Genomic DNA, 16,935 nt, shown 5'->3' with positions numbered 1-16,935 from the left:
GAAATAATGTATCCAACCCCAAAAAAGCTGGGGGAAAGACTTTGTGAATTGCGTAATGAAATGCAACAAACCTCAATAACTGTGACACTAAAAAATGCATGCTTTGGCTTAGACTGTATGATGAAAGTAAACAATTGCAATAGGTTGAAGCAGAATGGCAAAACTGAATTATAGATCAATGTTGAATTTCATTTGAATTTGAGACTAAGCGCATTTCATTATGGGGTCAAATGAAAAAAACTACCAACAGAACGAGAGGTTTCCACAAGCCAACTGAATTTACAAAAAGAAACTGTTTTTAATCAGATTCCAGAATAGGTAATATCTCAATCTTGTAGAAAAGTTGTGGAGTTATGAAGGATACATACTAATCTAAGGGCTGCAAACAAACACTCACTATTATTAAATTAATGAAATGAATTATTGCTTAACAAGTCATACTTGCAAGAACTAAGGATATAGCCCCTCATCTACTACTATTTTAAAAGTCTAAAGAGTCAAAATGTTTTCTACTTTTTCCGTATTCAAAAATACCCTTCCAAACTTAGTAAACATCACATGGCAACCTACATCGACCAAACAACCAAACTGTAAAAAAATGATGTATTATTGATTGATATCTGATTGTTGTGTATATTATAAATGGTGAGTGGCTCATTATATAGGAGAGGGTGAGTGTAGTAGGTGAGGAGTAGGTGAGGAGTAGGTGGTGGTAGGTGATGGTAAATTGGTGGTAGGTGATGGTAAATTCTAACAGCCCCCCGCAAACTCAAGGAGGATAGAAACTAACCAACTTGAGTTTGAAGAGAGGAACAAAACAAGAAAATACATAAAAATAAAAAAGGATAGGAGACACTGTATGGTCGTGTCAGACCATTGGTGAAGACACTGAATGGTGGTGTCATAACGTTGTAGAGGACACTGGATGGCGGTGTCAGACCGATGTAGAAGACAGTTTATGGGGTCATGTCGGACCGTTGTAGAAGACAGTTTACGGGGTCATGTCGGACCGATATAGAAGACAGTTTATGGGGTCATGTCGGACCGTTGTAGCAGACACTGTTGTGATAGTTGTTGTGACAGTTTACGGAGTCTTGCTGGACCCTTGTAGAAACTAACCGGAATCAATGTCGGGACAGTTTACAGAGTCTTGTCGGACCCATGAAGAAACTAACCGGAATCTATGTCGGGACAGTTTACAGAGTCTTGTCGGACCCATAAAGGAGCTAACCGGAATCAATGTCGGGACAGTTTACAGAGTCTTGTCGGACCCATGAAGGAGCTAACCGGAATCAATGTCGGGACAGTTTACAGAGTCTTGTCGGACCCTTAAAAATCGCACTCTCAAAAGGTGTGCCCAAATTTTCAAAAAAGGCGTGCCATCAAAAGACGTGCCCAATTCATCAAAAGGTGTGCCGGACATGATGGCGAGGCACGTGGGCGCCTTGGCTTGCGTGCCCGTTTGTCGGCTGGTGGTAAGAGGCGCGCGATGCGCGTGGCTGCCTCGGCTATAAGACAGAGGCTGAGGCTGAGGCAAAAAACCTGCGAGAGATATTCTGAGAGAGATTTCTGAGAGAGATACTGTATAACACTCTGGTGCCTAGAAAATGGCTTCATCGTCTTCCCGCGGGCTGCTCACCCTCTTTCCCGACCTCAACGAGTCAACGAGAGAGAGAACTGGTGCGGTGGCACTGGAAACTCAACCAAGCGCCCCGGAGTTTGCTCCGTTGAACTTTCCGATGCGGTCGGTGGAGCAAAGAATGGCAGTGCAGTCAGATGTGGAGGCCAATCAGTATACTTTGAAGGCATGTGTGGAAAGCATGACGGCGGTCACAAATTTGTCGAACCGGTTGCAGAGTAGGACAAATGAGGTGCAGCAACTAAACGCCCAACTGGCTCTGCTCCAACGCATGTATAAGGATGCGCGAGCAGAGATAAGTGTGCTAAAGGCGGAAAACAGGGAGTTGAAACGGAAGGCCACCGTGATGTTCCGATTTGGAGGGCCGCCATATGCTGTAGTGGAGGAGTAGGGTGGAGTGATCGTGCCCAGTGGAATGGGAAACACGGAGGCAACACCGTCAAGGGCCGCCCAGGACGGAGGCAAGAAGAAAAGACCGGCGGCAGAGTAGAGAAGAAAAAATCCCGCCTGTGGATGAGGTTGTTTGTTTCCTTTTTTTTTGTTTTTTGTTTTTTTTTTTTTTTTGTGTGGTGTAAAATGGTGATCGGGGTTGATCCCGGAGATGAATAAAAATGGGTGTTGTGCAAATTTGTAAATTGTGTGGTTTTTTTTTTTTTTTTTTTTTTTAAGAAGAAGATAAAATAAAATAAATAAAGGTAAAGTGGGGTAGCGTGAAGCAGCATGAGTTTTAAAAAGTGAGTGGGAATGGATTTGTATAAAAGAATAATAAAATAAATTAGTGGAGAAGGGTGGTGTGTAAAGTTTGAAATGTAATGATGAAATGTGTGTGCGCCTCGTGAAGCAAAGCACCTAAGAGCCCACTGTTTGTTAAAACTGTTGTTTTTTTTTTTTTTTTTTTTTTTTTTTTGGTGTAATAATAATAATAATAATAATAATAATAATAGAAGAGAGAGTGGGGGACATGATGATGAGGATAAAAGGAATAAAACAAAAAAGTGGGTGTGATGTGGTTGATGTTTGTGCTCAGTGGACTAGGATAGTGGAGGTTAAGATATTATAATGGATTGGTATAGTGCAAGTGTGTATGTATCTGCCGGTGATAGGAGAGAGAGAGAGACCAAGACCAAGGGGACAAACTCAGTGGCTTTAGGAGAAAAAGAAAAAGAGGTATGGAAGAAAACCGTGGGACCATAGTGCTTAATGAGTGTATGAATCTGATCAAAATTTGGCATTGCGTTTAGAGTGGGATTTAAGTTCTTCAAGCATGCAATATTTAGCTCCTCTCCAGAACTCCAATAGCTACTGCAGAAAAATGTCCCTACAGAAACACCTGTCCCCATCATTCCCCGATCAGAGGGTCTTGTGCTCCAGACTCGAAATGGTAATTTTGAAAATTTGGAATTAGCATTGAGTATCAGGTGTTAATCGGCGATTCAGGGGTCGGCAAATCCAACCTCCTCTCCCGATTCCCTCGCAACGAGTTCTGCCTCGAATCCAAATCTACCATCGGCGTCGAATTCGCCACCCGCACTCTCCAGGTTGAGGGCAGAACTGTTAAGGCGCAGATATGGGACAACAGAGCAATCACCAGTGCCTATTATAGAGGTGCGCTCGGAGCTCTTCTTGTTTACGATGTGACAAAGCCAACCACTTTTGAAAATGTCAGCCGGTGGTTGAAGGAGCTGAGAGACCACGCAGATGCCAACATCGTCATCATGCTCATCGGGAACAAGACTGATTTGAAGCATCTCAGAGCGGTTGCTACAGAGGATGCCTAAGGTTTTGCTGAGAAAGAAGGCCTTTCCCTTTGACTTTCCGTGTGGGTTTGGCTCCTTTGGGCCTTACTCGGATCTGAGTTCGCCGGTGGAGTCTGTGATGAGCTCCACCGAGACAGATAGTGATGAGGAAGGTATGTGTAGAAAATAAGCTGAATAGGTTGAGGTCCGGCGGGCGGCCAAGGCGAGATTGCCGCCTGCCGGGGAAGCGAAACTATTAGGTTCTAAACTTGCTCTGATACCATGTAAAAAAATGATGTATTATTGATTGATATCTGATTGTTGTGTATATTATAAATGGTGAGTGGCTCATTATATAGGAGAGGGTGAGTGTAGTAGGTGAGGAGTAGGTGGTGGTAGGTGATGGTAAATTGGTGGTAGGTGATGGTAAATTCTAACACAAACACATTCCAGAATTCAAACACCTTCAAACATCATAATATGATTATTTTTTTAATAATTCTACTACTGTGGCCTGTTTAATATTTGTCTCCTCCACTACCTTCTCATGAAGGGTAAGTGAGACATTTTGTGATATTCAAATCAAGAATAATCATGAAAACATATAAAGAAAATAAATATTTTTGCAATTGATCTACTTTGAATGAGTGGTGATGATTCAAAGTGGCCTTGCTGGCAAACTGATAGGCCTTGGATTGTTTTTTTCAATTGGGTTTTGTGTGATAATAATAGACTTTGTTTTGGACGGTTTAGAACAACCACCGGTCACAATCCACTACAACACTTTCACAAATAATAATAAACTCTGCTTCGGAGGGTTCAAAACAACCCTGTTTCGCAATTTAAAATAGATTCTACAATTAACATTACCCACTCTGTTTCGGATGTTTGGGACCAAATCTGTTACATAGCCCAATGGTTTTAAATCAAAACATAACAGACCACTTTGTTCAGAACCAAACAGTCGATTCGATCGCATTGTCTTTCAATCAACTCTGTTTCACAACCTTTTTTATTTATTTTCGTTCTTCATTCATAGTTGTGGTATATTGATTTTTAATTGCCCAAGTTTTTTTATCATGTACTTAATTGATTTGTGTAAAATTTTCATCATCTTTTTTGCTCTCTTTGCTTTCTTTGTATATAGTTCTGGTATATTGATTTTAAATTGCTTAAGTTTTTTTTATCATGTACTTCACTTTTGTAGAGAAAACCCAATATATATGAACCAACTATGATAATATTAACTATGAAAATATGTAGAAAGGTTTTGACCTTCCAAGCGGGTCGTATAAAAATATATATTAGTGGCTTTTTAAACTCACATATTAATACATGCGAACAGATTGGATTTTCTTGCAAAATAATTAATTTCTGCTTTGATCTAAGCTAAATTTTTTAAGGGAAATAAGTTCAGTCCTTTTATTGGTTGATGCCTATTTATTCTTCTTTTTTACTAAATAGTTCAATATAGACACTTCTCTTTCTCATGTGTAGTTGAAATTACTTTTTTTTCCTCTTGATTTTAATTAATTTTTTTTCCTTCAAATTTTCGATCAAAATAAGAAAAGAAAATACTCCTCCATCAACAAAAAGAGATGGACAAAAACCAGTGGTATGAACTTATATGTCAATTTCAATGAAAATAGGGGGAAAAAAATGTTCATAATTTGTTACAATTACTAATAAAAGGATTTATCACAAATGCAATTTCATAACATTATTTTTTATTTATTTTTGTTTTTCGTTCATAGTTCTGGTATATTGATGTTTACTTGCCTAAGTTTCTTTATCATGTACTAAATAGACTTGTGTAAAATATTCATAACCCTTTTTGCTCTATTTTATTTCTTTGTACATAGTTCTAGTATATTGATTTTTAATTGTCTAAGTTTCTTTATCATGTACTTCACTTTTGTAGAGAAATCCCAATACATATGAACCAACTATGATAATGCTAACTATGAAAATATGCAAAAAGATTGGCTTTCAAAGTGAGTGGTATAAAAATATACATTAGTGGCTTTTCAAGCTCACATATTAGTACATGCGAACTAATTGAATTTCCCTGCAAAATAATTAATATATGTTTTGATCTAAGTTAAATATTTTAAGTAAAATAAGTTCAGTCCTTTTATTGGTTGATACATGTGCATTCTTCTTTTTTACCAAATAGTTCAATATAGTCACTTTCCCTTCTCATGTGTAGTTGAAATTAAATATATATATATATATATATATTTTAACAGCATCACCAACAAAAATAATAATAACTACTCTATCTTTCAAGGCTAGACAAGATGAATGAAAAGGATCCACATATGGAAAGTTTGTAGCAGAAGTGCAAAATGACAAACATTAATATGGAATGGAAATAACAATATAAAAAATTACCAAAGTTTAACCGCAAAGAGGATCAAACTAGAGAATGAATGAATTTTGTAAAAATACTTTGTCTTTCAATTTCCTTTAATTATTTTATTTCAAAATAATAATATTACAATGTTAGTTGGGTGTTTTATTTCTTCACTTTTTAATTACCAAGTAGTTTCTACATACATACACATAACAAAAGTGAAATAACCTGTTAAATTATATATTTAATAATAATAAATCCAACCACGTGATCTGGATTATAATTATTTTATGTGATTGGTTTCAAACTACTTTTAAAATTTTAATGCTTAAACATAAATATAAAAATATGAAATAATATGTAAAATGTTTATACTGATTTTTATTCTTTTATCATACATTCAATGTCCACTCATACGTTCTGGCCAATGCAACTATTATAAAAAGGTAAAACACAAAAAGCTAAAAAAATATTATAAAACTAGTAACCAAAAAAAAAAAAAAAAACCACTAGTAGAGCTAAAAGATGAAAACGGATTTATGGAGCTGACCCACTTGATTGGGACACAAGACTTAGTTTGGTTTGGTTTGGTTGAGTCATCCTTGCGAGCCAAGCAGATATGTAGTTAAATCAAATCATTAGTGAAATGAATTATTGTTTAAGAAGTCATCCTTGCAAGTCAAGTAGGTATATGTAGTTTGTCCCTCAACCAAAATGTCCCTCAAGTCCCCCAATTGTCTTGCATGGCTAGAAAAGTAAGCTTCTAAAACCATCATGTTCCTCGCAAGCAGCAGCCCTCGGGAGTATGGACTTGGAAAAAGTTTAGGCAAATATGAAAGACACTAATCTCTCAAACTGAAGCATCCACACCACATGTAGAAGCATCATGTAGGTGGTACTAGCTGCATTAGTATGCTCCATGGAAAAATGGAGACATCATAATCTATTTATTCTACAATATACACATACCTTATCAAATCACTGTTAGGATACATGTGAAGAACTTTTCGAAGATGTTTTACTCCACTTTGAATCCCGAGGCACTCTTCAGATCCATGTTTGACCTACACAACCCAAAAGCAAACCCATATTCCAACCTCATAACTGGCATTCCACAAACTGCAAAAATGCTAGCTACGCTACGCAGATGTTTAAATTGCAACAAGTGGAAAAAGAAAATTACGAGTTTACTGAGTGCTATCAAGAAGTGCATTCTGGTGGTCTCTTCAGGAGATGCAAGAAAGATATGACTGCGTGAAACCACTGATACCAGCTGATTAGATTGATCAAGAGCATGAATGGCAGATAGTACAAAACTAATTTTTGAACTTTGAAATAATTCCTTGGGCATTTTTAAAATGCATATAACTGCTGATTCCAGTCCAGAAATGTAGTAAAGCAATCTACAGATTAAAGTGACAGAGGCATCCCTGGATGGCTGTTTCATGGACAAAGCACTTGCAGTGAGATCTTTTGCCACAGAAAGAACCAGGTCATTCTTTCCAAGTTTCCATAAAGAAACAGCATATATCTGCAAACCTTCCAAATCAAGCAGACCTAAAACATTAAATGTATTAGAAAATGAAAAACATAGGTAGCGTTTGGTTGAGCTTTCTAAATATGATTTGACAATAGGAGTTGTATTTTGAGTTTGTGTGTCTTAGAATTATGATTTGAGTGTGGAAAATTTGTTTGGTGAATGAGTTTTGAATTGAGTGGGGAATTTTTGACGTGATATACGATATTTGATACAAAAACTTACAACTCATAACCAAACACATAGGAATGGCAATGGGGCGGGGCCAGGGACTACACCCCCCGTCCCCAATCCCCGAAAGTGACAAATTCCCCGTCCCCGTCCCCGATCCCCGGCGGGGAGCCCATCGCCCCTCCCGCCCCCGCCCCCGCCCCCGATCGGGGATTGGGTTTCCCCGACCCCGAAATATCCCGATCTTTTTCTTTCTTTTTTTTTAATTTTGTTCAACACAACACAACACAACACAACACAAGAACAAGAAAAAAATGAATCTGTTTTCATTATCATCATCAACAATCTGAATCAACAACAATCATCAACTTAAAACAAAAAATAAAAACTGAAATTGAAGAGAATCACTTCATTTATTTTCATCATCATTAACAAAAAATTTGAAATCTGAAAAAAAAAAAAAAAAAAAAAAAAAAAAAAAAAAAAAAAACAGAATCACTCATAGAAATCAAGAAAGACTAGATCGTTGAGGATTTAATCTGTTTTCATCATCAAGAAAAATTTAACCTCACTTCTGAGGGGCAGGGGCAGCGACTATGCCGAGGGGAGTGGTGCCGATGCAAGGACGACGAAGGTGAGGGGACGTTGAGGAAGATGAAGGTGAGGGGACGACGAGGATGATGAAGGTGGTTCCAGTGATCCACGAGGTTCCGGCGATCGAAGACCGTGACACCGCACCTGAAACCCTACATAGAACCCCTTCGTTACCGCTGCTGCTCTGCTCGATCAACTGAAAGAGAGAGAGAGGGAAGAGAGAAACCGAGCGAGAGAGAGAGACAGAGAGGGAAAAGAGAAATCGAGCGAGAGAGAGAGAGGAGATGGAGAGAAGCGTTGTCTCTACCTCTGCCCAGCAGAGACGGCTCTGTGTTGTTATAATCACACACACACACACAAAACCCTAATCATACACACACATATGTTATATATAAAGCAGGGGCAAAAGGGTAATTTCACATCGGGGGGCAGCCGGGCCGGGGCTGAAACATGTATCCCCGTCCCCGGCCCGAATATCATCGGGGATTTAATTTTTAATACCATCCCCGGCCCGTCGGGGGTATTTTTCGAGGATTAACCACTCAATTCGGGGTCGGGGGATTGGGTCCCCGTCGGGCTGGGTTCCAATTGCCATCCCTACAAACACACAACTCAAAAATCTATTAAAGCTCATAAAATTTTTTTAAAAATTTGGAAAATATTTTTTATTGAATATATAAAAATTAACATGTGTCAATTGCCCCCCCCCCCGCCCCCCCCCAAAAAAAAAATAATAATAAAATTGCATTGTTCCGGTCAACCGGTGGGACATCCAGTTTCCCGCCTTTAACCGCGTTTTCAAAAGTGTGTGTGGAACCGCGTTTTGAAAATCGTAAACAAATACTATGTTCAAATCAAGCTCTGGAACGCTACCAAACAAAGCCATAGAAATTCCAGAGTATAGGTTCACTTCACAATATCAGACCCAAGAATCTAACCAAAAAAAAGGTTCTTTCATGCCTTTGCTTTATCAATAAGAAATTTACTAACATGAATATTTCTGAACTGCATAATGACAGACTACAAGAAAACTAGAAAACTTGTAAGCTCCCATTATATTTGGCATTCCCATTTATTTCTTATTAAGCCATAATTATTTCTAAAAATTGACTTAATTAATTGTTTAGCCATACGCAAATACGAAATTTCACACATATTTAATAGAACATATTTGTCTAATTTAATTCCTAGAATTGTACACATTACTATAATTTAAAGTACTTCTAAAGTAATTTTCTTTTAACAATAGGACATCTAATAAAATTTATTTATTACTTTTTCAAATCGATCATGTAACAACACATTTCTATGAGCATTATATCCCATTTTTTACCTTTTGCCTTGCTAAAACTACACTCTCCCCAAATTTTAGTTCATTATATTTTATTGTTGCCTCTTAAGGAAACCTTTAAAGAAATATATTGAAATCAAATTTTTGGATCGTTTTGGATAGCTAAATTCACTGTTTTGTAATGAAAAGTGTACCATAATTCAGAACGTGCATTCTAAAACGTAAATTCACTAGGGTATTAGCATTTTCTGTTAACACTGGTATAGGGCCTTTGGTAGCTACGGCTATCAGCCTATCACACCCTAATCCGCATGGTGTGGGGTTGGGGTCATGACAAAACTTTTCCAAATGATAAAGATTCTGGACTTCACAACCTATATCCCCATACAGGTGGTCGCTCATTTTCTTAACTGATGATCAAGTTCAATTAATTAGACTTCACATTATCCAAATTATGGGAGAATGTACATAAAAACATAGAGGGAGTCTGGTAATCAAGATGAGGAGTAGGAATGGCAACGGGGTGGGGCGGGGCCGGGGATCACCACCCCCGTCCCCGATCCCCGATTGTGAAAATCTCCCCGGCCCCGGCCCCGACGGGGACCCTACCACCATCCCCATCCCCGCCCTCTAACGGGGATCGGGTTTCCCCGACCCTGAAAATTCTCCGCCCCCCAAACCTGTTTCAACAGCAACACAATCAACAACAACATCATCATCATCCCTAATCATCAACAGATCATAAAAAAAATAAATAAATAAATAAATAATTGGATAGATACACAAACATACATGAATAAATACAAATAGATCTGAGATCGGCGTCGCGGACAGTGGACGAAGGAGGATCGGCGATGATGGGTAAGCCATGGACGAAGGAGGATCGGCGATGGGTGGCTCAGCACCGTGGCTGTGAGTGCGACGACAGAGGAGGACGATCGGAAGAGGAGGAGGAGGCGGCGGTGGCCTGGAGGAGAAGGAGACGGTAGTGGAGAAGGCGACAAGAGGCGGAGCAGCCGACTGCATGCGGAGAGAAGAGAGAGAGACAGATCAGAGAGTGAGGTGAGGGTAAGTGTGATGAGATTATCTGGGTGAGAGTGATGAGATTTGCTCTACTTTATATATATATATAATGGACAAATTATCTGTCACAGATTGTACACGGGGGTTATATATATAAATGGACAGGGGCATTATGGTAATTTTACTTCGGGAAAAACACGAGGCCGGGGACGGATCGGGTCCGGGACTGTGAAAGTGATCCCCGGCCCCGGCCCGAAACTGGTCGGGGATTTAATTTTAAATACCATTCTCGGCCCGTCGGGGGTATTTTTCGAAAAAAAATTGCTCTTATCGGGGACGGGGGGCCGAGTCCCCGTTGGGCCGGGTTCAAATTGCCATCCCTAATGAGGAGTCCAGTGATGAAGATAATTTCACTCATTTTTCCCTCATAATTGTGCACTCAATTAAAAGTGCAACTGCAAAATGAATGTGCTATTAGAATAGTATATTATTAGTTGGGTTATTATTCAATTATAATTATTCTATGCCTTAGGGCTCTTGTAATTATTAATCTTTATTAATATAAAAACGGGATGATATCACAATCATTCCCTAATCTTCGTATTCTCTAAAATTATCATGGTATCAGAGCCACAACCCTACATCCATACACCACAAAGCTCCCATCCAGGTTTGATAGGGTAACACCTTTGCAGCCCAGTCGACTACTGCCGAAGGGCTTCTTGGCCCAGACGCTAGCTGCTAAACCTGTCGGAGGCAGCTCTAGCCCCTTTGATCACTGTCACAGGTGCCCCAGTCTCTTGTTGGTCCTTGCCAACAGGCTTTCTAGCTTAAGTCAACCATGCGGCAGGCTCGTCTTGCCTTGCCGACTGCCACTGGCAGTCTCTCAGACCCAGCCGACAGCCCTAAGGCATTCTCTGGCTTCCTTCGACATCCTCTGCTGTGTTGTCTCCCTTTGCTGTGTCGTCTCCCTGCTTGTTTGAACTTTTGTTGCTGTCGTTGACTTTGTGATGAGGTATTGACCTCTGTTTCTTCTTTTCTTCTCTAAAAAAAAAATTAAAAAAAAAAATGACGAGTGTTTAATTCTTTAATATTCTTAGTGGTCATCGTGCTTACTATTCCTCCACCATCTTCTGGGTTTGTGATTGGCATTAATTTTGTTGAGGGTTAGGTAGTATAATATACATGGCAGATTCCACCAGTGTGTCCACTACTTCTGAGACACATAAGAGTGAGAGTTCCATTGTACCTACTATTATAACTGATAATCTCAAAACTAGTCTTAAAATTACTACATCTCTATTCAATGGCCAGAACTATCTACCGTGGTCGCAGAGTTTGACTATCTTTTTGAAGAACAAAGGGAAGATGAGATATGTTGACGGTAGGATATAGGCACCCAGCACCACGGACCAGAGTTATGATAAATGGGAGATCACCAACTCCCTAATTATGGGTTGGTTGATACATTCTATGGTCTCGAAGATTGGAGAGAGTTATCTATCTATGGACACTGCACAGGATATTTAGGAGGCAGTGGCTACTACTTATTCTCGCAAAGGGAATTTCTAACAGGCATTTGAGTTGCGCGCTTTATTGAGAGCTCTATTTAGGGGGGCAGACTGTTCTTCAGGTTAGGACAAAGTTAGGATTGCAGATGGTATTGTTTCTTCTATTTCTGAGAAAGGTTTAGTCCATGTCACTCCTACCATACCTCTATCTTCTCTTCTCCATGTTCCCAATTTTTCTATTAACCTGTTCAGTGTTTTCAAAAGCTCAAGGCGCACTAAGGCGCTGAAGGTCTCTCGGGGCCTAGGCGCAAGACGCAAGGCGAGGCGCGGGCATTATTGAAGTAAGGCGCATAGTCTTCGTAAAAAATAGAAAAATTAAAAAATAGAAAAACAATTTCAGTATAATGAATGTAATGTATGTTATGTGATGAATTAATTAATGTATGTAATGTATGAATCAATTTTCTATTTTTTTAATTAATGATGAATTAATTAATTTCAGTATAATGATGAATCAATTTCAGTATAATCATAATGAATGTAATGTATCTATTTTTTTCTATTAATTAATGATGAATTAATTAATTAATGTATGTAATGTATGAATTAATTAATGTATGTAATGTATGTCATTTTCTTTTCTTTTTTTTTTTAAACAGAGACAGACTCAAAGCAAAGGGAAAAAAAGAAAAAGAAAAAGAAAAACAGAGCTTCGACAGAATAAGGAAAGGAAGAAGAAGAGAAGAGCCCAGTCCGAAGAAGAAGAGAAGAGCCCAACAACCCAACGAGTGAAGCAGAAGAGAAAAAAAAAAAAAAATCAATCGAAGCTCTATTGAAGAAGAAGAGCCCAGTCGGAAGGAGTCGAAGGAGGTTCGACAGAGGTTCGTGACAGAGGTTCGAAGAAGAAGAGGAGTACCTGGTTCGAGAGAGAGAAGAGCCCAGTCGGAAGGAGTCGAAGGAGCTTCGTCGAAGGAGAACACAGATTACGGCTTCGATTTGAGTCGATTTGGGTCCTCTTCTGATTTCGCGTGTATTGTATTGCATTTGAGTTGTAATCGTATGTGTTGAAGGCTATAGGAACACAATTTTCAGCGTCAGATCTGAATATTGTGTTCAAACAGAGAAGCCCGACTAGGCGCGCGACTTGCGCCTCTCTGCGCCTCTTCCAGGCGCATCCAAGGCGCGCGACTGTTATACTGCGCCTCACCTGGGCCTCCTCAAGTCGCACCGACTGCGCCTCGCCTCGCCTCGCCTCGCGCCTAGGCGCGCCTTTCACAACACTGAACCTGTTATCCTTGAGTCGTATTAGAAAGGATTTGGATTGTAGTGTGACTTTTTTTTCTAATCATTGTCTTTTTCAAGACCTTGTCACGAGGAGGACAATTGGCAATAGTAGTACAGAAAATGGCCTCTAGTTCCTCATTCTTCCACCACGAGTCCCATTACCAAAGATGATTTATGGCTGTCACATAGATGTCTTGGGCATCCTTCTTTTTATTTACTTAAGCATTTATTTCCATCTGTTTTTGCAAACAATAATATGTTTTGAGTTTCTTTGTGAGTTTTGTTAACTTGGAAAACAACACAGAGCTTCTTTTGCATCGAGTTTTAATAAAAGCTTAATTCCTTTTTCATTAATACATTCGGATGTCTGGAGTCCATCTCGTGTTACGTCTGTGAAAGGTCATCGATGGTTTGTTACATGTATTAATGATTTTTCTCATACAACTTGGGTATATCTCATGAAAGATAAGAGTGAGGTTTTCTCTGTGTTCCGCAATTTTCATAAGATGATTTGTACTTAGTTTAGAGCCACTATCAAAATTTTCCGTTCTGAAGGAATACATAGATTCCGGGTTAGGGCAATATTTTCCTGTCCATGACATTATCCATCAGACCTCTTGCACCAATACCCCTCAACAAAATAGGGTGGCTGAACGCAAGAATCGTTATCTTCTTGACATGACTCAGTACATGTGTTTTTCTGTAAGTGTGTCTCGGTCCTACTGGGGCGACACTGTTCTCACCGCTGCCCATCTTATTAATTGTCTTCCTACCCAGGTCTTGCAAAAACAAGCTCCCCTTCAAGTCCTCCTAGGTTCTGAGTCCTCGTTTTATATTCCTCCCAAAATATTTGGTTGTGTCTGTTTTGTCCACAATCACTCTCCTTCTCGTGGTAAGGTGGAACTTCGCTCCTTCAAATGTATTTTTCTTGGGTACTCTCCTACTCAAAAGGGGTATAAGTGTTATCACCCTCCTTCTCGTAATTGGTTTGTGTCCATAGATGTTATCTTTTTTAAGTCCCAGCCCTATTTATTGTCCTCTCTAGTTTCATAGTCCTCCCATCAGGGGGAGCCTTGGTGTGAAGTGATTCCTATAGTGGAACCAGTTGCTGTTAGAATTTCCCATCTTTACCTTCACCTACTCCACTACACACTCCACTTCACCTACCTCCACTTCACCACACACTCCACTTCACCTAACCCACTATCACCTCCACTACACCTACTACCACATTTTCTTCTATATATAGATTGTATAGGAATTGTAATTAATCAATCTTGTAATACATCAACATAACATTAAAGCAATCAATAATACATATATTTCAACATGGTATCAGAGCAGGTTTAGAATCAAATAATTCTGCTTCACCGGCGGGCGGCAGCCTCGCCTTGGCCGCCCGCCGGACCTTTACACATACCTTCAGTTTTCTGCATCTTCCAACTCTCTTCCCTCTGACCCGCCGATCTTGATTCTTTCCTGGAGAAACTTTTCCAGTGATGCGATCTCCATGATCTTATCCTCCACCGGCTTCGCACAGTCGATCACGAACATCGCTCCCTTCTTCTTCCCCTTCGCTCCAGCTGCTGCTCCTTGACTCATCTTCATCATGATACTGATACACATATGCAAACCCACCATGTCGGGTCAGATCCATACCCGCTGTTTCATCCTCCACCATTTCTATACAAGTTGGGTGGAACCAATCAGTGCAGCCTTCACACTGGACCATTAGATCGTCGGGGTTGTAAGGCATCTCACACTTACAATACACGGCCACTCTATCAGGATTGAATGCCCCGGTGGACGAATTGTACTCGAAACGACAGAAGAAATCGTCGTTGCCAACAGCATCAAGCTTCGTGTAGCTCTTGAATGTGTGAACCGTACACTTTCCTTCAATCGTATCAGCGCTCTGCACATCGTAGTGATCGGAGAGGAACAACTCCTTGGAGCCGTGAAACTGGCGGCGGCCGCCGATCGACTCCTCCGGCCGGTAGTATCACCGCACCTGAACCCTAACGTTGCCGCCTCTGCTGTCGGACTCGATCTGCTCAACTCTCGCCTCGACGCCGTCGTCGCCATGCTCGACACTCAGGCCAAGATGACCACCATCAGCTCCTAAGACTCTGCTTCACATGCACACTTGGCCTACATTCCACTCCCAGCTCGAGCAACGGTGGTGTGGGTGCCCTTCTAGGTCATGGATTCGGGTCTCAAAGATCTTGCTGATTTTCTTCCTGCATCCATGGCTACTATTGTAAGTTACTTTTCAGCTGAAGTAACTCGGGGTTATTTGGAAGCCTGCTTCTATGAATGGTTCTGATTGGCCCGGCTTTGGATACTCTTGCATCTAGTTGCCCTTGGCCGTGTTTGCCCATCATAGCCTCCTTGTGGGCTCAGAAAGTAAAACGTTGGAGCGACTTTCTTATTTCTCTGCGCCATCGACCCACATGATTCCCTTTCTTTTCTTTATTCTCCACCCAGGCAACAATTCAGAATTCAACCACATGATTCCCTTTCTTTCTCTTTTTTTTTTTTTTTTTTTTTTTTAATATATATACTTTAGTGGGATGAATGATGAGGATCATGTGGGGAAAGAAAGGGAATTTTTCTTATCTACTCTGCCGCCGGTCTCTTCTTCTTGCCTCCGTCCTGCGCGGCCCTTGACGGTGTTGCCTCCGTGCTTCCTAGACCCCCCAGCAAGTTGCCTCCTCCCTGCTCCTCCACTACAGCATATGGCGGCCCTCCAAATCGGAACATCACGGTGGCCTTCCGCTTCAGCTCCTTGTTTTCTGCCCTTAGCACGCTTATCTCTGCTCGCGCATCCTTATACATGCGTTGGAGCAGAGCCAGCTGGGAATTTAAATGCTGCACCTCATTTGTCCTACTCTGCAGCCGGTTCGACAAATTTGTGACCGCCGTCATGGTTTCCACGCATGACTTCAGAGTATACTGATTAGCCTCAATATCAGTTTGCATCGCCATTTTTTGCTCCACCGACCGCATCGGAAAGTTCAATGGAGCAAAACCAGAGGTGTTTGGTTGCGGTTCACTGGCCACCGCACCAGTTATTTCTCTTGTGGGCTTGTTCAGTTCTGGAAAGAGCGTGAGCAGGTTCTGGGTAACTGGACGGGAAGAAGATGCCATGTTTTTGAGTTGCTAAGTGTTTCAGAGAAGGGTTGGTTTCCGGGTGTTTCAAGATTTGCAGAGACAAGCTCTCCGAGCGTTCAGAGGTTTCAGAATGGTATGCCTCAGCCTCAGCCTTCGTCTTGGTTAAATAGCCAAGGCAGCCACGCGTATCGCGCGCCCCTTGACGCCAGACGACAAACGGGCACGCCAACCAAGACACCCACGTGCCTCGCCATCATGTATGGCACGCCTTTTATGGATTGGGCACGCCTTTTGATGGCACGCCTTTTTGAAAAATTGGGCGCACCTTTTGAGGATGCGATTTTTTACAAGGGTCCGACAAGACTCTGTAAACTGTCCCGACATAGATTCCGGTTAGTTTCTACAAGGGTCCGACAAGACTCTGTAAACTGTCCCGACATAGATTCCGGTTAGTTTCTACAAGGGTCCGACAAGACTCTGTAAACTGTCCCGACATTGATTCCGGTTAGTTTCTACAAGGGTCCAGCAAGACTCCGTAAACTGTCACAACATTGTCTTCTACAACGGTCCGACATGACCCCATAAACTGTCTTCTACAACGGTCCGACATGACCCCATAAACTGTCTTCTACAAACGGTCCGACATGACCCCATAAACTGTCTTCTACAACGGTCCGAC

General features: G+C 40.8%; 1 protein-coding gene across 2 annotated transcripts in view; it reads right to left on the bottom strand.

The window, feature by feature from the left end:
* Window positions 1-16,935, bottom strand: part of LOC114269309 (Tetratricopeptide repeat (TPR)-like superfamily protein) — a 42,634-nt gene that overhangs the window by 6,514 nt on the left and 19,185 nt on the right. For both annotated transcript variants that reach the window (XM_082922461.1, XM_028210606.2), the window contains 2 exons: window positions 6,915-7,288; window positions 6,701-6,795 (listed from right to left, as the gene is read on the bottom strand). In XM_082922461.1, the coding sequence (XP_082778587.1) occupies window positions 6,701-6,795; window positions 6,915-7,288 (469 nt within the window). The remainder of the gene's footprint in view (window positions 1-6,700; window positions 6,796-6,914; window positions 7,289-16,935) is intronic.

The sequence above is a fragment of the Camellia sinensis genome, chromosome 3 (genome assembly GCF_055761805.1).
Source record: "Camellia sinensis isolate YWXY chromosome 3, ASM5576180v1, whole genome shotgun sequence".
Classification (NCBI taxonomy): domain Eukaryota; kingdom Viridiplantae; phylum Streptophyta; class Magnoliopsida; order Ericales; family Theaceae; genus Camellia; species Camellia sinensis.
Note: the sequence above shows the minus strand (reverse complement) of the source record. Positions and strands in the feature narration are given on the sequence as shown.